The sequence below is a fragment of the Strix uralensis genome, chromosome 2 (assembly GCF_047716275.1).
Source record: "Strix uralensis isolate ZFMK-TIS-50842 chromosome 2, bStrUra1, whole genome shotgun sequence".
Lineage (NCBI taxonomy): Eukaryota > Metazoa > Chordata > Aves > Strigiformes > Strigidae > Strix > Strix uralensis.
In genome coordinates this window covers 48,865,551-48,886,993 of record NC_133973.1, presented here as the reverse complement: position 1 = coordinate 48,886,993, position 21,443 = coordinate 48,865,551, and the positions used below count along the sequence as shown (strand labels likewise).

The 21,443-nt window shown below is 41.0% G+C and overlaps 1 protein-coding gene across 1 annotated transcript in view; it reads left to right on the top strand.

Moving 5' to 3' along the window:
• Positions 1–11,752: 11,752 nt before the first annotated feature.
• Positions 11,753–21,443, top strand: part of PDK3 (pyruvate dehydrogenase kinase 3) — a 60,831-nt gene continuing 51,140 nt past the window's right edge. Inside the window, exon 1 of the mRNA XM_074858591.1 lies at positions 11,753–12,034. Coding sequence (XP_074714692.1) covers positions 11,929–12,034 — 106 coding nt within the window. The 5' untranslated portion in view covers positions 11,753–11,928. The remainder of the gene's footprint in view (positions 12,035–21,443) is intronic.

The following is a 21,443-nucleotide window of genomic DNA, read 5'->3' as shown; positions in this document are numbered from 1 at the left end:
CAATGTCAGTGTTTGCCTTTCTGACTAAATGACTGACTCTTTGATGCAATAGCTGCTTCGCTCCATAGGGGTAATGTAAGTCACTCAATAAAACAAGCGTTTACAGTCATAAGATTACAAAGGTTGTTTGGTTTTGTTTGGTTTTAAAATGGATGTGTACTTGTCTTGATTGTCCTACTGGGCAATAAAAGTTGTCTAATCAGTTCAGTGAAAGTCTTGATTGGTACAGGACTGGTGTTGGTGCTGCCTTGTAATGAGATGTAGTGTCCTGCAAAAGGATTTCTCATAAGACACCTGTAATCTTCTCAAGAGAAGGCAATTTAGGTGGTAGCTGGTGGGAGAGAACACGCTATTTTCAGTTCAAGTCACCTTGACTGTCTTTTGAAAGCAGTAACTGGTGTCACATTCCATTTACAGTTTGCTGATTTCAATTAACTCCCTGCCTGATGTCTTCATCAGAGAATCAGAAAGCTACTGCTATAGTTACAGTCAGGCTGTGCTTAAAGATGAGATACTATAACATGGCTGAACAAATCTCACGCTGAATGGAGCAGCTCTACTACTACCCTGGTTCCTTTGCAGCGCTAGAGAGGACCTATAACCTCTTCTCTTCACTGTTTTGGTGAGGAGCGGGGAAGCAGGAGCACTTCTCTGCTTCTGCAGATTAACTCCCTAAACCGGCACAGCCCAAGGTTGGGTTTGTGCCTCCAGTGGGGCAAGGAGGCACACCCGAGAAAGGGAGCAGGGGAGGTGGGACAGACTCTCGCTGCGGTCGAGGTGCTCGTAGCAAGCTGTGAGCCTGATACAGCCGCAGTCGCCAACTGTACTTTTCACTTAGACCAAAAGGCTCAAAATTAGGTGGCATTGCAAAGTCCAGCCGTTCACAGACAGCACTCCATGACAACTCAGGACTGGCTTATCTAGAGCTGTTAACAGCTGGGCACCCTTTGATTCTTAAGCCTGAGCATTAGCAAAGCAGCCAAGTGATTTTTGGCTGGTGCAGATTCTTCCTCAGAGCTGTCTCAGCTTCCTACCTTCCTTGGAATTGTCTTAAGCTATTTTTCTACATAATGAATATTATTCTTAGGATCTGCTTTTGGTTTGTTCAGTGTGGACAGGCAGAATACCGTGCTGTATTGAGCTGAACATTTTAAGTGCACTTTTCTTCCACATCCTGCAAACGTACATGCTTATACAGATGTGCCTCACATTTGTCTTTGTCTCTATGTGAACCTACACCAAATCATAAAGATTGAGTGGAATGTCTATATTTTACTAAAAAGAAGCCTCTGTGATATCAGTATATATGGCCAGGAGACTTTCTGGCAAAACATTTTAATAAAAAGTATTTGTCAAAAATTGAGATGTTGAAAGACAGACATTAATTTTAAACAAATTCCTTGGTGGAGGGAATGGGCTGAGACTATAAATAAATATGGGAACATTTACCAAAAAATGTTAAAGCTGAGTAACAATAAATATGAAAATCAACTTCATAATTCCTATTCTATAATCACAGGATCACAGACTGGTTGAGGTTGGAAGGGACTTCTAGAGGTCACCTGGTACAACCCCCCCCTGCTCAAGCAGGGCCACCTAGAGCTGGTTGCCCAAGGCTATGGAGAGAGGTCTTTGAATATCTATCTCCAAGGATGGAGACTCCACAACCTCTCTGGGCAACCTGTGCCAGGGCTCCGTTACCCTCACAGTGAAAGAATGTTTCCTGATGTTCAGAGGGAACCTCCTGTGTTTCAGTTTGTGACTGTTGCCTCTGGTCCTGACACTGGGCACCACTGAAAAGAGCCTGGCTCTGTACACTGTGCACCTTCCCGTCAGGTATTTATTTACATTAAGATCCCCCTGAGCCTTCTCTTCTCCAGGCTGAACAGTCCCAGCTCTCTCAGCCCTCCCTCACAGGGGAAATGCTCCAGTCTCATCATCTTTGTGACCCCTCATTTGACTCTCTCCAGTATGTCCATCTCACTCTTGTGCTGGGGAGCCCAGAGCTGGACCGAGCAGTCCAGGTGTGGCCTCACCACTGCTGAGTAGAGGGGAAGTATCACCTCCCTCAGCCTGCTGGCAATGCTGGCAATAATCATAACAACTGAAATATTTAATTTATTTTCACAAATAAAGTTATTTAGAAGGATGATACTAAATGATTTTGTAGAAGAAAAACATTGCATTTAGGTTTTCTGATAACTTAGTGAACTCAAATCTATAAGATCAGAATTGCAACTATGATACTTATGAATATGTGAGATGTGATTTGAAAGGGAGATGTAGTTTGAATGAAAAGGACAGGAAAATACCTTAGAAATGGTGTGCATTGCCTAATGTTTCTACAGTCAGAATCTAATACCCTGCTGATCGTCACTGCAGCACATCTAAAACATGTTATATGCATAGTAGTCACATAATCAGGTTGTGTCACTTATGTCTGTGAGAAGGGGCTCAGTTTCACTTGTATAGTAAGACATTTATTGGGAGAAACAATATTTAATATTCTTATGGCATTAATTTTTCAGCTGTTAGTGAATAGCAGTGAAAATATTTTTCATGTAAAAATACAAACTACAATAAAATAATCAAAGTCTGATCTCAACAGGTGAAAAATTATACAATAGGTCTAAGTGTGACAAACAAGCTGGTAAATACCATACCATTATAACCAGCGAGTCAGGAGACAAAAGCAAAACACCTGAAAAATGCAGCCTTACACTTAGTATTGTTATCCTTCTCTTCACTGTGCCTGGCTCAGAAAAATTATTTTTCATGTTAACAGAATTGGACTCCAGCTTTCACTTAGATACATTAAAAAAGGATAGTGAGCAGTGACAGTAGTCCCCTTATGTCCCCCTCAGAGTGATGTGAAAGCATCAAGCAAAGGACAATTTCTGAGAGCAACTCCCTCCAGCGCTGCTTTATCTCAGGCAATTGATTGCTCATCTCCAGGCTGCCTGGACATTTTCTGTAGAGAAGTCCAGCTCACATTTGACACCATATTTTATCTGGAAAAGTGAGATTCAATAGTCATGCTCCTCCAAGGGTAACAGCTGTAGCACAAACAAGACCTTTGAACTATAGGTTATAGATATCTAGGCCTGCTTATGACGTAGCCTCAGGTATGAGTGCACCCTATGAACCCTTTTTTCCCTTTCCCCTCACTTAGAAAAGTCATCTTGTATTTATGTCTTATTCATTATGCATGTGTAACATCAAACTACCAGAAGCTGGTACTGGTCAAGTGGTTAAACTGAAAATGGCTTCTAAAGGCAAGCATTCAGCAACCTTAAAAATAAAAATGGTCTGTGCTCTTCATTCTGTTTTTTGGCGTGCCTATCACACACCACTCCCAGCTTCAGCTGAGAAGAAAAGCATTAACACTATACGGATGTGGAAATGTTGCTAATCATTTGAATGTGACACCCTCATGTTTAGTATTCAATTGCTTAATGGAGTGTAAAGATGACTTTGGACCATCAGTAAGTCCATTCTTATCCATGTCCCCATCCATATCCATATCTAATCTTTCAAAGCTAATCCATCCTACAACAAACGTGCAGGCCTGAGTGATGGTGCAACGTGGAGAAAGTAAGACTTCCAGGTAGTCAGGTCTCTGCACAAATCCATTTTTCACCTGAAGAATGGTATTTTATTACTCCTGTTATCTCAAAGCACACATCTACAAGCAAACACTGAAGCAAAAGTTTCTTCCCCACCCATGAAGCTCTTGGGCTGTGCTTTCCCACTGATTGTCAGAATAATTTGCAAAACAAGCTGCATATTATGCTTAATAGGTCGAACAGATGAAAAAATATTTGTTTGTTTCTCTTGCAGTGTTTTCCAGACATCTTCTTCAAGGAGGCCCAGGGTACTCCGTACTCCTGGAAAAGCCACCAGCTATTGGGAGCAGGCCTTCAAGCCTGAAGTGAGGCCTACTACATTTACCAGGATCAGATGCATGGATATGCCAAATGAACACCATGCATTCACTTCTCCCTTGGGCTATGTATATAAAGAAAAACTAAAATGTTGTGCAATTCTTACTTGGCATTGGTCTTGAGCCCCCCTATAGGCACAGATCTGAGCAACCACACTTGCATCCTGATGTGACTCCCTACTGTTAAGAGGAACTGGAAACTAGGATCATGATGCAAGAATGGCTGTACAATACCTACCAGAAAAGCTTATCTCTAACAAAAAACTAGTGCTATTACAACCCTGACAAAGCTTTCTTGTACTTGTGAGGAGACAAAGCCTTCTTTAATGGTTCTTTTCTTTCTCCTGCAGAACTTCATCTGCTGGAAGTTATGCCCGGGGCTAATTTGTTAAGTCACTGTACATAGACATAACCACTGTGTTTGCCTATTCTCTCATCTAGACCAGTCTACAAGCTACCATTTGCAAACTATTACAGAAAATCAAGTAAAATAAGTCTTGCTGTTTACTCTACAGTGAAGGGGAACTTCAGAATCTGGCAAAAAGCAGTATCAGCAAAAGGTGCAAAAGTATACTTGGAGTTCAGGATGTCACAAAAAGGTTAAAGATGACATTTAACTTGTGCCATGTAAACCAGTTCAGTTTCTTTACTGTGCATTTCCAAATCAGTATTTATTACAGTTTATTTATTAAACTGAATAAATATATGAAAATGGGAACAATAAAAGCTTTTTGGTTGAATAAATGAAGAATAGTGTTTTTATCAGAGAAATTGGAGAAACTACAATCATTCGTTTAAAATTTCCATGGGCTCAAGTTAAGACTAAAAACCCCACCAATTCATGTGTAAAGCTATAGGGTGAAAAAGCCCAATGAACAGTAAGAACTGCAGGTTAAGAAAAAACGTGTCAGGTCAGACAAACCTGATACCCAAACCCACTGTAATTGCATGTGTGTTATATAAAGGCATTCTAGTGCATGTAATGCTTATTGATTTCAGAAAAGCACTTGATATGATACTGAATTATAAAACTTCTAGCATTTGGTGCATGAGATATGAGGAAATATCTTAATGGGGTGAAAAGGAAACTGATCGATGCAGAGGAACAAAGTGATATATCACTGCATTCTCAGAGGGCAGAGCTGCTCTTGGAACAGAGGCTCTTCTCTCAACCCATTTTCTACTGCCAAGATCTGGGAGAGGAGGCAATCAGAAAATGCACTTGTGCTTCCCTAAAATGTCTTTTTTTTTTTTTTTTTTTTTGAGAGAGAGAGAGGAAAATGACTGATAATTCATTACAAAGGGTGTGTTTGGACTCAGAATTTGTTATTAATTTGTGTGTCTCTTGGCACACAGATACCTCTGGAAAGTGCAGCCCAGGAGCAGGAATTACTCTCTGAAAGATTTTTAACATTCTGAAAGCTCCACAATGACAAGCGCGGCAGATCTTCCTCCCAGTTGTTTCTGGAGCTGAACTTCTTATATTATTTTGTTTAAAGAATCCCATAAAATGGGTGGATTCTCAAAGAAGAATGTTTTGATGTTTCTATAAAAACTATGATGTTTCCTGGAATCTGTAGTTCTCACCTCATGGGTGACAGTGAAACAAAAAAGCCCCAGTTTCAGGACAGTCCATATGGCAGAGCTGTGGAGGCTGGGGCATGAAAGCCTTGGGAAACTTGCTCCTCCAGTCCTCCAGCCTGCTGGATAGATAGGGTGTCAAGTACCAGCAAAGATGGGAACAACTTCCTGTGAGATTATGGTGATTTTCAGACAAAACTGCCAGTTTCTTCTTGAAGATTTGAGTGCATGGAAAACAAATGTTCTATGCAAAATGAACGAAAAGTGCATTTCTCTCCAGCTGAGAATTTTCACAGCCAAGATGACTCAAATCTACTCCCCTAAATGGCGGATTTTATTTCATTTATCTGAGGATAGAACTTCTGCTGCATAGTAAATTTCACGTAGCAAGACCTAACTCCTTTTCAGCTTTTTCTTCACAAGGCCCCTGCAGGCTTCAGTTTCTGCAAACAAAAAGGTGCTGAGATGATTTTCCCCAAAGATAAAGGTATGCCAGGGTGTGGTTATAGCAACTGAAACTGAAATAAAGTTTTGAATTTTCGCCTTGGAGACTCCCTAGCAAGAGAAGAAAAAAAAAATCAAGAGATGGAATTTCTTTCAGAGGCACTCCCCTCCTACTAATGCCAAGCTAGTGCTGTCTTCCTCCTCCTCCTCCTTGTAGGCTGACAATCCCATTTTAAAGGATCTAGTACAAAACCCAGAGATGTATTTCTTATGTATATATCTCGTGACTCTTCCTCAGATGGTGTTCTTACAAGTTGTTTCTGGCAGAGAAGATTAAATGTAAATACTTGGCATAAGTGTACTGACTGCTGGTTAGATTTGGTTTTGCACATTTTAGATGAGAGTTAGGACCTGGTTTGGGTTTTCTGTACATTTGAATGGTAAGAGGAGTACCAAGACATAGTCTTATAGGGAAGGGGTTGTTGTGGTATGGTTCTGTGCCACCCAATCACAGCTCTAACTCGCTTGTTCCAATGGTCACTCTTATGGCACAGGTAGGACAAAGTACCATAGCAATAAAGATACTCCTCCTAGACAGTTTCTTTGTTCCTTTCTGACAACTGTTACTTTGCTTTATCCTGTCTGTTAGGTTAAAATGGGACTTTCTACCTCACTGACATTTTTACCTGCCTGCTGGGAGAACAGCCTCCTGCCACAGGAGCACTGGGTTCAGAACTCTGCTCGTGCCTTTGGGGTGCTGGTAGGGCACTGGGACAACCACAGACTGGCTCCTGCCTGGAGCTCACAAAAACTTGTCCTCCTTCCCCTAAAATGCATTTGAGAGAGGGGCAGATGTGAAACTCTGCTGGGGAAAGAAAGAGAGAGGAACACCAATGAAACAAAAGGAAAAAGCATGGCTAATGGTGTAGTGTTAAATAAAGAGTGGGTGAACTCATAAACTTAAAGTGAGCTTTCCTCACTGCCAAAAGAAGCGGGTAAACTCTTTTTCTCTGCATTTACTCTCAGTTATCTCAGTGGCAAGGATATTCTCTCCCGCATGCCTTAACAATTTCAAAAGAAAATCACCTATTTGTTTTTCCTTAGAGATGAAATTTTCATGGGCTATTAAAGAATAATGTAGCTCTGTCCATTAATATTGGTCAGACAGATGGTGTCATCTGATAGAGAGCTGACAGCACCACCACAGTGGCACCAGCTCTACTTACTCTAAAGCAAATTACTGAGGATAGCTATGTAATTGAAGGAGTCATGGAGTGCCTACTCTAAAAAACCCTAACACATCTAAGCCAGCTAACTATAAACACTTCGACAAGCCACGGTATTTTAATTTACAGAGAGAGTCAAGAATTTCTTTAACTTCCTAACTCTTAGATTTGCTGAACATATTTTTTGATAGTCCCTGATGGTTCCTTTAGAAAGACTGCTGAACTTTGCTCATGAACTAAATAGAATGAGGAACACTAAATGCTTTTGCTGGCAAAAAAACTTGGTAAAGAAACTTTGTTTTCTTGGGTAATAGACAAGAATGGCTGAAAATATAGACTGTGATAGTAACAGAATCTAATACTACAGGTGCATTCCCAAATGTAATGACCATATTTACTTTAAACTCATGCCTTTGAGTGCTATCCATCTTCTGACCGTTATGGGTAACAGTTCATCCATACTTACCCATCTGAGTGCATAAATACTAGGAAGAGATAAATTATTAAAAATAAGAACAGGTTTTTTTTTTTTTTTTTTTAAGTTTTAGGAAAGTTTCATTAAGAAAACTTACCCCTTTCAAACTCCATGTGTTCCCAATGTGGCTTTACATGATTCAGTACTTGAATCTACCCCTGAAAGCATATAACGGCAGGTGGGGAAATACAGCAGTGTTACTGAGAAAAATTAGTACTACGAACAGAAGGAATTTATATGAAACACCACACTACTCTATAGTAGTTTTTCCTATTCTGTGCTGTTTTTTCTGTCATCTTGTAAAACGTACTTCGGGGACTATAATTCTCTGTGTGAATTTCCCCTAAATAACTGTTATTGGTTACTGTTATTGTTAGTGTTTCAATTGTATTATACCCACTCTCAACAAGTGCTTCTGAACTTTAAGATACAGGGGTTACAATAACTTCAATATAGGGGTTTTTTTGGTTAAAAAAATACTATGAATTCCATAAAGTCAATGTGTCTAGAAAACACTAATAACCATGTTTTCTTGGTTTACAGTTTAACATTCCTTTTCCCCTCCTCTGACATCCATACAAAGAAGTTCATTATGCTGAATCCCCTGCAGCTAGTTTATAGACCTACCGAGTATTCTGTAGTGAAGAAAAACAAGCTTTGTTAAGGTGATTATGGCTCTGGTGTTTTAATGATCTGAAATTTTCGCTGCGAATAAATTTTAATTGGACGAAACATTAAATGCAAAAGAGTTGATCCCTGAAAACAGAAGTGCATGTAATATAAAGGTCTGGAAAGAACAAGATCCGAAAATGTAACAAAATGTGTCTTCTAAATTGTCCAGACAAAGTTTTGCTACAAATTTTTATAGGAGTGAATCTCTAAACATAACTAAGCACCGAGAAAACTCAAACTTAGGGAGACCTTTCCTTTCCAGTAACTTATTTTCTGACCACTAGTCATATAAGTGTTCTTTATCTAGCCCTGTGGCTCCACTGAATTATCATATAAAGCCTAGTACCATATGTAGAGCAGCAAAGGCTCTTCCACGTACACTCTGTCATTAGGGTACACCATAGCCATACACCATACGTCACAGCCAAAACACAAAACTAGGGGAGGCCAGTTTTTAAATACCAGCACCGAATTCAGTGGGAAGCAGTCAGCACTTAGAATTTCTGAGGGTAGGAAACACCAGAAAGCTTTCGGTTATGTAAACATGCTCTACATCAGATCCCCTGTTCTAGGGAATCCCTCTGCAGCAAAACCTGATATTGCTACTTTTCCCTCTCAGTTTCTGCGGTTTGTGAGTCAGAAGCATTGGTTTTACATGAATACAGAAAACCAAGAAAAATAATTAAGGCAATATTGGTTACTCAGATTAAATTATCCATCTCCTTTGTCACAGTGATGACCCAACAAAAACTGATTCGATGTGTCGGGGTGCTGCGAAGGCTGGGGCTCCCTGGGGGCTCCCGAGGGTGGGCAGGCAGTGGCAGTGGGGCCAGGCAGTGCCCTCAGGGCCAGGACACCACGGCCATCTCGTCCTCAGCGTTGGGTTCTGGCAAGTGTCCATACCAAGACCCTGATTCACTCACAGGTGCTGCAGTTTCCCATTGGTGGCACGTCCAAGATTTTTTAACTGAATGGGGACTAAGATGCTCTGGCTACTAAAGGGCCGTGTAAAACTGGGGCATCTTTGATGCCTAGCCTACTTCTAGTTATCCCAGCTTTGAATTTAACTGGAAAATATGAAAATAATACCTTTGATAAAAGGGAGATGTTAAGCACCCAAGAAATTCAACAATGTTAGCTGTGTTATCAATGTTAACATTAACTTTTCCTAAGAGGCAAGTTCTTTCCTCCATGCACACCTGTAAAGACTCTTTATCATATAAACAAAAGATTCAGGGAGGCACTTGCAGAATGAGCTGCAGGAAGCATTTCTGCACTAGACGTGCTGAAATACATAAATGAGGCAGGTATGAGCTATGAGAAAGTCAGTAAGTCTAAAAAACCTGCTTTTAGCAAAACTCAGCTTATACTTTAAGTCTGTTGATCCCAGGATAATTTCTATTTAGCGTGGTTTATGCCACTAACTTCTTTTTATTTAGGCAGATTGTTTAAGAACTAGGTTTACATGTATGCTTGTTGCTGTCTTGCATTGGTGAAACAACCACAGATCTACCTACATGAATTTTATGTTCTCTCAAGCAAGTCTTGCCGTCTTCTTACGCACAAGGTCAGGCAGAGTTGTTGGGTAAGTCTGGGATTCGTGTTTGTCTTGTGTGTGTATGAACAGCTTTCAGAGAATTCAATCTATTTGTTACGTTCGAGGGGAGCTATTGAGAGTCCATTTGATGAGCACACCTCTCTTTTCCCGTGTCTTTGCCCACATCTTCATTATGGTTTTAGTCTGTATCAGCATAGACAAAAACAATTCCAATTTTCACATGGGCTAGTTAACATAGGTTTAAAAAATTCCTAGCAAAGCGATGCCGTGACAGTTTATATTGCAAAAAAGGTTTTGTGTTTAGAAAGACAACACAGTAGTTAACTGTTGTCTTGCTATTTTTTGAGGCTGAAGTGAAATCACACTAGGATTACTTAAAAATATGAAAGGTATATGAAATCAAGTGACTTAAATTTTGACAATGTATCATCCTCTGAAGTTGCTAATTTCATCTTACTTTGCAAAACATTGTTCTGTCTTTAACACAAACCGGTATTATTTTCTGCCAGATAATTCCACAACTCATTTCAGAGTTATGCTATAGATAAATCAAAACCAAATCCTGAGAAGTATATAACAAAAGTTTTAAAACACTTTTCCTCATCTGCCAAAAAAGCTTCAGAATTACAGGAGATGTTTCATTTTGTCAGCCTTGATTACACGACATGCCTCTTCAAGGTGGTCATTTCTATAACCTGCAATTGAAGTGATTTTAAAACGTTTTCCAGCTATTAGAAGTTATTTTGTACATTAGGTCAGGATTTCTCAATCTCAAAATCTTTAAGGACAATCACGATAGAAAGGATGGAGAGAGACTTTCAGTAACGGAAGAGTACCTGTTTCTTTTGTGAGTCAGTTATAAAATTAGAGTAAGATTATCTTGTATGTGCTGAAGTTTATATTGAATTCATTGGAGAAAAAATAAAGGAATTTGGGACCAGTTATTTGTCATCGGATGCATTTGTCATAAATGTACCTAAACCACATCAAAGCAGGAAAAACCAATTTCATTCAGCAGTACATTTTAGCTCTCAAATCCCTGGTTTCACTTTTGATTTTAGCAATCCAAATTAATTTTAATTGTATTCAGGTGCTTTCTCAGATACAAATGGGCTTTTAAGGAAATGCTAAGTACTATCAAGAGTTGTAACTTGGTGGGCACTGGACATGCACTGTTTTCACAAGGGATTTAAGAGATTCAGTAGGGCCCCACCTACAGCCCCGGCAGGCCTCCGTGTTATGATATGGTGGTCTTCCTCCTTTAAACCTTGTTCTCTCCATCGCTTAAAACTTGCTTTGTTACATAAAACAAAGTGATCTTTCTTCCGCAAACTGTAAAACCTGTTGAATACTGATACTCTAAAGGCTGAATTTCGGGTTGAAGCCAACTGTGCATACAACATTTTATGGGCTGGCTGAGGCAGATTAACTGATCCACTCTAAATACCTGCCCAAGGCTCGCTGCTGAATCAATGTCACAGGGTGGAAACGGGCTGTGCCGAAAAGACACCGGGAGCGCTCCGCCACGCGGAGCAGAGCCTCTGCCCCTCCTGCCTAGCCTGGCTCTCCCGCTTCCCACCCGAGGAGCCCAGATCCAGACACGTTCCCGCTCCCCTCACGCACCACCTCACGACGGCCCCGCCCCGCCCCTCGCGACGCTGCGCCTGCGCGTTAGCGCGCGCCGGCCGTTGGCAAACGATGGCGGACGGACGGCACGCGCCCGGCACTCGCGCCCGCCCCGCCCCTCCCACCCTCAGCGGGCGTGCGCGCGCGCGCGGAGGGGGGGGGCGGCTCCCTCTGCTCGCCCCTCCCTCCCCCCGCTCGCCCCTCCTTCCCCCCGCTCGCCGATCCCCCCCTTCCCTCGCGCCGGGCCGGGCCGGGCCGCAGAGGGCGACGGGCGCCGCCGGGCTGGCCGCTCTCCTGGCATGAGCGCGGGTGGCAGTGCCGCCGCCCCAGCGCCCTAGTGTGGCTGCCGGGGAGCGGAGCGGAGCAGAGCGGCGGAGAGGAGCCGGGCGGGCCGCGCCGCGCCATGCGGCTGTGCGGGGTGCTGCTGAAGAGCCCCATCCCCAAGCAGATCGAGTACTACTCCCGCTTCTCCCCCTCGCCGCTCTCCATCAAGCAGTTCCTCGACTTCGGTGAGTGGCGGGGCCGCCCACCACCCCCCCCCCCCCCCCGCCGCCGGCGGCTGAGGGAGGCGGGTGTCGCCCCGGCTCTCCCGCCGCGCAGGAGCGGCGAGGGCCCGGCCGGCCGCGGGGAGCGGCGGCGGAGGCCGGCGCCTGGGCCTGGTCTCCTCGCCCAGCATCTGGGCGGCGGGGCCCGGCCCCCGGCCCTGCGGCCTGGGGAGCGCGGGGTGCGCAGTCACGGCGGGGGGCGGCCGGGCGGTGCGCGCTGCCGCGGCGAGGCTGGCCCGGCCCGGCCTGGCGGCGGCTCCCCCGCCCCGGGAGGCCCCACAGGCTGCTGGCGGCCGTCGGGTAGGAGTTGTGTGCGGGGCGGGCTCCTGCGGTGACAGCCAGCTGTGCGCGGCCGTGGGCAGCCGGTGGTAAACACCACCGCTGCTCTGCCTCGCCACCTCGGCGTCCCTCAGGATGAGGTCCCTCCGGGAGGTGGCAGGAGGCTGGGGAGGCAGGCTTGCCTCTCTTCCCTCGCGTTATTCCCCGACAGTAAGCTCCGTGGGGAAGAGGGTCAAAATAAGGGTTTCTGACAGGAAATTTTGTGAGCTTAGTGACTGAAGGAGGGAGTAATTTATTGACCTTGAATGTGAAAATTTCAATCTGCCACACAGAGTTTGGCTTACTTAAACCTCAGGCGAGAACTCTGACAGTACTTTGTAGGAGACCTGTTTGTGGAAAATTCGTGCACTTGAGGAAGTGTTGCTGATGACTAAATAGCTTTTTTCTTTTCAGAAGCACTGGACTGAAACCCAGGAATGACTTGTGTTGCTGTTAGAAAACTGACATTTCGATCTAGATAATGATAAAGTTCTTGTATCTGTATCAGAGGTTATTTGGCTCCTACTCTCTGACACAAGAGTTGTTTAGATTTTATTATCCTATGAATGTTGCTTGTAGGGTAAATATAAAGGCCCTGTGTAACACCATGAAGCTTAATAGAGTGTTCCTTCATTCTGCTATTACACTAAAGGCACGAGAAGACAAAAATGAGCCAGTGGTATTAAGCCAGAAAGCGATTAAAAGTGGAAACAATCGCACATTTATGGCAATGGTGTTTAGTGAAAGAATGCTGTAAGTATAAAGAGCCAGCGCTGGGCTTGCTACCACATCTCGGTGAGATGGGGTTTTCTACCATTTAAAAAAACATCACACCTTGTCCTGTGTTACATTAAAAGGAGAACCTGACTAGACCGTATGCTTTCCCTCTCTGGTCTCTGCTAACTTGAGTTTGTTCTCGCTTCCCCACTCCTTCTGTTGCTGCTCTGCTTCCCCTGCTCTGGCATTTGTGCTCCTTATGCCGTGTCTTTCTGTATGGGCAAGAGCAACAGCCTAAAACTTAGAATATCTTTATTTTAGCCCTGTCACTAAACAAATCATTTCACTGTTACCTGTTTGAAAGTTGGGTTTGTAAATTGTTGCTGGGCAAGTATTAATGTTCGTGAGGCTTTTCAGTAGTGACCAGAGGTGTAAAGATTTCAGTCTTTGCTTTAATGAATTGGATGCTCTGAAGAAACTGCTTTTTGATAAGGATTTCTACCCTTCTAGGTAGCCCCTGCATTACTTGCTTTGGGACATCTTTTGTGTGGCAGCCTTCTAATCATGTTATTTTTTAAAACATTGTAGTATCTGTATTACTTTATGGTTTGAAAAAGGTCTCATGATTCTTTGAGAAGAAGTAGTCTTATTTTATGATTTTTAAGCCTGGTTTATGTTAGTGGAAAGGAACAGAGTAAGAACGGTATGTTATAGTCTGGCCAGTCCTGTTCTTTGGATGTGCTCCAGTCTGTTGTCAGTGGACGTGTGTATGGAATCTTGAGCGTGTGTGTAGGCTATATATTTAAATGTATTTGTGTCTTAAGACTGACAGGAAACTATATAGTTGTTGACGTTTAAAACTTCTGAAGAAAAGAATGCCTACAGCTTAGGCTTCTAAGATCATCACGAGCCTTGCTAAAACTATCAGCTTGACCTTAAGAAGTCTTATGGGCCACTTAACATCTTCACTTTTTCTTCAGTGCCTGTATTTACTTAAGAAACCTCAAGTAGGAAGATTACAGCAGTTTAATCGAATAGATTAAAAACAATGTAGTTACTTAACTTGTGTGATCCTAGGTGTTGATGGCTTTAGGGAATTTCAAATTCTGTTGGAGACTTCAGTGGCCTAGAGGAGAAGTTGGCAACAAAACCTAAGATGTTGGTACAAAAGTTTTACCACTTGAGGCACGGAAGGCCTGGACAATATGCAGTGTATCAGGGAGCTATGTTACTTATACCTGAATTACCCAAAAAAGAATTTGCTGGTGGCACAGGACACAAGTATTCAAGAGAGCAAATATGCCAAGCATCATGCTCAAGGTGCAGTTCAGTCGTTGTTTACCTAGCCTGAATGTTTGATGGAAAGATGACACTCTGTTTTGTAGTCAGTTTATAGAGGCTACCTAATGTCTCACTTAAAAAGAAATGGTATTTTTGTTGAGCTATGTAAATGTGGTGCTTGTGTTACAAAAACATGACAAAATTTTCCACAAATATTAAATAAGCCCAAAGGAAATGTGTGAATAACCCTCTCATGGCAGTCTGTGATTTTGTTGTCTGATGCACATGTGTTTCTTGTATTAAAAAAAAAAAAAAGAATTTGCACTTACTGTAATTTCAATTTATTTGGAGAAGGATTTTTTACATCATTTCTGGCAATAATGAAACTACAATATGCTCGTTATATCTTTTTTTTCTATTGGTTGTGTTGGTTTAGACTAAACTGGCTTCTAAATTTGGCTCTGCAAAGTCCTGGTGAGCAGAGGGAAAGAAACTTTGTATTTCTTCCGGGCCCAAGAGTCTCTTCAAACACAGTTGGTGGCAATGTATATTGACATACAGCTTAAACTTTTTTAATTACTGAATAACAGTGTGGGTTGTATGACAGTTGTGTGCATAGTGGGGCTGTAGAGTTACAATTCCCTTCCAAAGATAGAAATTAATTATGCTTATTTTAAACTTTCTCAGGTAGCTTAAGTCAGTTAATTAAACCCATATAAAAGACAGTTTGGCTGTTTTAACTCACTAGTACTAAAAAGCTGTGAAACAAAACAGGAAGCAATACTTAAAGCAGTGATTCTCAGTTCGTTTTTATAGCTGAGTTCTTTATGTGTTTACATACCATGTTCTGCCTTATGGGATTTACTTTCTGTCGAGCTTGCAGCTATCTTTGTAGCTGCTGCAAGTATGTAAGAGGTTACTGTGTCATGGGCTATGTCACAAAGTATGAGAGCTCAGATCGTCTGTACTGCTTTTTTCTTTTTTATGTGTGTTTATTTTCTGTTTGCACACTCTTCTTCAATACTGTTCATTCAATTTCTTTCTTCCAAAGTGCATTTCCCAAGATTCTTGTGCAATCTCATTCCTTTGCAAAAGAATGACCTTCTGTAAGTGTGTTTTAATATAAACAAGTTTTGACCTTGTTTAATGTTAGCATGTCATTCCAGGTTTATCTGGGCCTCCATAATTCTTTGGCTCTGGAAAAAAACAAACCCAACTAACTGGATTCAGCTTTGTGCTTCCAAACTAGGTAGATATTCTGGAAGTTATTTTGGTAGATTTCCAAGTGCAGGCATTCCTAAATGACCCAGTCTGATATAATTACTAAAATACCTTTTCTGAAATGAACTTGTAAGTAGAGATGTAGTTTAACATTCAGATGCATTAACCTTTGTACACTTTGGGGGCTAGACTTGGGAGAAAAAATGCCCATACTGGAGATCTATGTTGATACAGCATCTCAGTTTAGATTTGCTTCAGCCTCTAAGGTGGGCCTTAGAGGATGACAAGTTAATCCAAAATACCACTTAGTCTTCTTCAGCAACCACATACATGGGTCAATTGGGGGAAGTAAATAATCCATCAGATGGGTCTGTATGAGGAAAGATAGAGTTCCTATGTCTAGGAGTGTCCTGGCATTTTAAAAAAGTCACAAAGAGACTTGAGCTCATTATGCCCACATGATGGCCTGGCTTGATAAGGGCTAGGTGTGAGCCAAAACCCTCACAGCTGTGCTAATGCTGAACCGTGCCTGAGCTAGCAAGCTCCATGTAACTGCTTGGTTTTGGTCATGTTGGGGTAACTCGGTTGACAGTAAAGGTATTAACGAACCTTTTGTGAAACGAATGGTTGTACTGAAAAGGTTACATATAAAATAATTAAGCACAAATAAAGACAAGGTGAAATACTGATTGTGTAATGCTTTGATCATGCATGAAAGTCATTTGAAGTTGTGCTAGTGCTACATTGTGAACATATGCCAGTATACTATACTCATGCAATACTCTCATTGCTGCTGCTCAGCTGATGAAGTGCCGGAGACTTTTGTGAGACTGAGGTTTGTTTCATCAAAAAAATGTACTGTGTGCTTCTGGAGCTTGTTTACTACTAAAGCTATCTTGGCCAGTTGTACTTAGCTATATGCTAGCCTTTTCTGTTTTAAGTCTCAAACCAAGTGTTCTGGATGAGTTTTGTACCTATGGGGTTAAACTTTGCTTTTCATTAGCTATTTGTGCATATAGGTAAAACTTAACAAAATGGCACTTACCCTTCCTTATTTGTCGTATGTTAGTGTTCGTGTACCACATAGTTACTAATGAGTTTGGACAAAAAGGTCATACTTAAGATAGAAGGTAGTGAATCATAGTGAATTCTTGTTGTGGAATGCGGCTTAGGAGATCCTGATTTCATAGGTTATAATCAAAATATCTGTGGCAACTGCTACAGCTACTGGCATTGAAAAATATCACAAAGGTTGTAATTTAGTAATTGTACTGTACTGTGAACAGCTGAGCATGCAGCAGATAATCACAGTGTGCATGTAGCTTGGGAACTGTTGTGCCCCAGGGCATATCTGGAGGAAAAGATGAGCAATGGGTCCTCCCCATTTTTTAATACAATTTTTGGTGTGAAATTGTTCAGTTTATGTGGTACCTATTAAACTTACCTGTCTTGAGAAAACTTGTAGGGCTCTTCCAAAAGTGATATAAAGAGTAAACCAGGTATCGGCATTGCTGTTGACTGCTGTCAGTTGTATGTGCGGTATCAGATCAGGTTTCTGCAAGAGTGTTTACACCGCATGTTGCCTTGTTAGCAGCAGGCATGGATCAGCACTGGAACTGAAAACGTGCCATTGGAAAGGTGCTAGCGGGTACAATTTGAACAACAAGATGTGGGGGTAGGAAAGTAGAGATTGAAAGCAGCCTTATGTCTCCAAACATATTTATTAACCTTCTGATGGAAGATTACTATTAGAAGATTTTTTTTTTAACACAAAAACCCATTAGAAGTTTCAGTGTATTTTCTTTTAATCACAATGTCAGTGGAGAGACTGTGCATCTAAGACACTTGCAAAGTTTAGGGCCAAAAGATACTATTAAATAATTACCTGCCATTTATTGCCTGCAGCTGTGTTTTTTCTACTGCTGTCTGTGCATTGACCTTAAAACTTGTGCTTGATTTAAATGCATCTTCAAAAAAAAATTTCCTCTTCACATGAATGTTAACCATTGGTATGCTAACCACTGAATCAGATCAGAAAGGTAAATGCTAGTCAGACATTACTTTTTTATTTTCATCTGACTGGCTTCAGTTTCCAACCAGCTTGTTACAGCTTTTGTTGGTAGGTTTGGGCTCCTTTGATGCCTGGAATTTTTTCACTATGAGATATTTGTACATTGTGGTAGAGTATTTTGTCTTGATGTTGTAAAGGTAAATACATTCATTACAAGAGTTATTTGAAGCCTTATGAAAATACCATCAAATTATCTTTTTTAGGCTTTTCAGTATTATTCTTCAAATATGTCTTTTAGAGCTTTAAATAGAATCCCAATAGGAGTTTTGCCTAACATTGGCATAGAATCATTTTACTGCTGTTTTGTTTTTACCTTGAAAGGGTAGCCTTCTGTCACAATGAAAACTAGATGTGCAAGCTGGATTGTCTATCTGCTTTCGTTCTTGAATTATTTTGGGGTTATTGCTTTTCTGTATTCAGTCCTTCATTCCCTAGATCTGAGCATGGATAGTTTGCATTTCCTAACATAAAAAGCGTTTTCTTTGAACGGGCTGTAGCACAGCAAGTAGCTAGAAGCCTTGTTTGATGCAACTGTTGCTATTTATAACCTGTTACTATTTACAACTCAGCCAGTCTCTGGCAGGCAGTGATATTCCAATACTATATATAATATTGGAGGTTTTTATAAGGCCTAATATTGATTGTTGTGAAGGTTTGGAAGAGTCATTGCGGTTGGATAACTTTGTTCAGCAGTCACTATTGAACTGTGATATGATAGAGAGATTTGTGTGTGTGTGAGTGCTATGTAATACTAGATCATGGTGCATTTAATTTACAGAATTATCTATATCAGTCACTTTTGGAGGCTCTTTCAGGGATTAAGTGTGCTTGTTTGTTAGTCACTTTTTTTTTCAGAAAAGGCTTGCTTTCAAATATTATACTGCTAGTTAAATCTTCATTAGTGCAGTTCTGCAAAGTTCTCAAGAAAAACGTTAGCTTTGGTTTAAATTTTAACTATTTTGATTGTGCAGTAAAGGAAATCTTCATTTCTCTGAGTGACTGAGGCTTCATATATTCTGAACTCAGTATTTTAGTATAGTTAGTCGTGGAAATTCCATTAATTACTGTCAGTGATTGAACTGGATCACCAAGGCAGTAGATTTTTTTTTTTTTGGCTCTTACAAAGCCTAAGCATTGGAAATTCTGCCTTCAGTAGGTGGTTTGACTGGCCATTTCTTGCCTTTGAGCATAGGCTGGTAGTCTGCAAGCGAGCATCCTCCAACTGGTGGAACTTACTGTGTTTTGTTTCCCTAAAAGGAGAAAATTTCTTAGTCTGCATTCTGTTTGTCTCTGGACTGACCAAAGGTGCTGCTGCAGTCCTCTGCCTCCAGGTGCTCAGGAAGGGAGATGATGTTAGGGTGCATATGTACATGTGGGCATGCTCATGCATTTTTTTTTGGTGAAGCTGAATAGGGCGTTGAAGCAGACGGTGAAAGAAGGAGGACAAGAATGCTTAATCTGCATGAAGCAGTAAACAGTGCTAGTGTTTGGGGTTTTTTTTCTTTTTAGCAAGTAACAGAAGTGATAGAGAATACAGCTTGGCAGGAATTGAGGTCTTGGCAAAACTACTTTCTGGAAGGACAAAAAGATAGGATTTGTAGTTCTTGAAGATTTGAGAATGTTTGGGGCACCTTTTTCTTCCAGAAAACGGTAGAAATAGTTCAAGTGCCTGCTTTAGACTAGATTTGGACTAATAAGGATGTGCGTGAAAATCTGAAACTTAATTAAATTTGGATTAAAATGATCATGAATTGATAGCATTCCTTCCCCTTGGGAATGGAAGAAATGATAGCTAGTGATTTTAAAGTAGCATAACTTTTACAAGCTAAGGAACTAGGTAGATAGGGTCTCTCCTAAGACATAAGGGAGTATAAGATCATCTGTCAGTTTCAGAAAGAGAGATTCTGATGCAGGCAAAAGAGAGCAGTGGAGCAGTGTTAGGAATGCCAGAAATACCGTTCATTTAAAAAAAAATCATATGAAAACTAGAAGCAAGGACAAATATCTTGGGTTGCAGTACAAATAACAGCTAAGGTGAAAAGTCATGGGATAGAAAAGCAGAGAAAAAGATGCTGAGATAATATATAGTAATTGGGGACAGTGCTGGAGTGTAGCGTTTACTTGATAAAAGTACATAATGATAAAGACTGATGAATTCATCTTTGTTTTGATCTTCAAAAAAAGCTAAATTGCAACCAGAAACTTAAAGGAAATCACAACTCCCCCCTGTCCCTGATACAAATTTTAGATAAGCTGAAGTATGTCTAGATCCTCTTGGTTTAGTGGGTGCCAGCAGAAGTAAGGCAGTGCTGTGTTTTGTGAGCAGCTGAACACTTTCTTCTGCAAATGTGAGCAGCCTGGTGCAGCACAGCTGTTGCTTATAGGCTACATGGAAATAACGGATGGTGATGGTCCCAGGGTTGTGGAAGTGGGAAAATACACTACTTGTCTGTCAAAGAAAAGGAGAAGGAGAACACTAGAGTAAGGTTGACTGAAGTAGCTGAAAAGGTGATAGAGCTAATATTGAAGTAATACATAAATAAGCACCAAGAGATAATAGGGTGGTAAAGAAGACAGTAAATTGTGTTGAGGCAGTCTCATTTCCAAATTAATTTGATGTTTGATAAGGCAGTACCAGTAGATGCTGCACCTGGCTTTTTGTGATGTTTTGGCACAGTCCCATGTGAAATTCTTAACTAAAAAAAAACAAAACAAAAGACTATGGAATAACTTTAAGATGAAATTACTATATAGTAGATGTGCAGCATTGTGGTGGGTTGACCCTGTCCAACATTTGAGCATCCATGCAGGTGCTTGCTCCCCTCCTCCCACCCCCCATTGGCATGGGGGAGGGAGTAGGAAGGGCAAAAGTGAGAAAGCTCATGGGTTGAGATAAAGAGACTTTAATAACGAAGGAAAGAAGAAGATAAGCAAGTGATGCAAAGGCAGTCACTTGCCACCTCCCACAAGCAGACTGATGCCCAGCTGGTCGCAGTGTAATGGCTGTCTTGAGAGTCACCTTTTTCCCAAAATTGCTAAAGTAATTTACAGGCTGCTACTTATCCTTTTTAGAATGTGTTTATGATTTTGTGTGAGTTCCTGGAGTCAGTTAGATGTAATTTTTCTTCTTGGAACAGTAGGTCAAAAGGACGTATTAGAGCACTGAACTGTGACCTAGAGATACAATTCTTCTTTTTCTGATGCTTTGTATGTTACAAGAGACTATTACATTGACCCTTTATTCCTCTGATTCTTTCTATGTAAATGTGACATTGTCTCTTACATATTTCTTTGTCCTGTTTGTTTAAATTTTCTTCGGCTGGGAAGAGGCTACTTCAGTTCTCTGTGTGTGTGTGTTTATATATATAAAAAAACCCTGACACACTAGTTTTTAGTCAATGTAGAAGAAGTAACAGTATTATAAATACTTTCAATGGCTTAATTGCTTAAAAATACTAGAATTGTGCAAATTTTAATTTATATTTTTCAGAATTAGGTTTAAGACTGTGTAAATAGAGAAAGAGGCAAAGTTTAAAAAGTTACAAAATTACTTTTTGCTAAAAAAAAAAATTTGCATTTTAACTGCTACTTCTTTGTTTTAGTCCTTGTTTGTGCTTTTCTTAAGGATTTTGTAGGCTAGATAAATACATCTGAACCCTGGTAACTAGCAGTGGCATAGAGGAATCCTTTTTTGCAATGTAGTTTGTTAATCATCAAAAGCATTTTGTAACAAGATGTTTAACAGTCTAATGCACTTTACCTCAA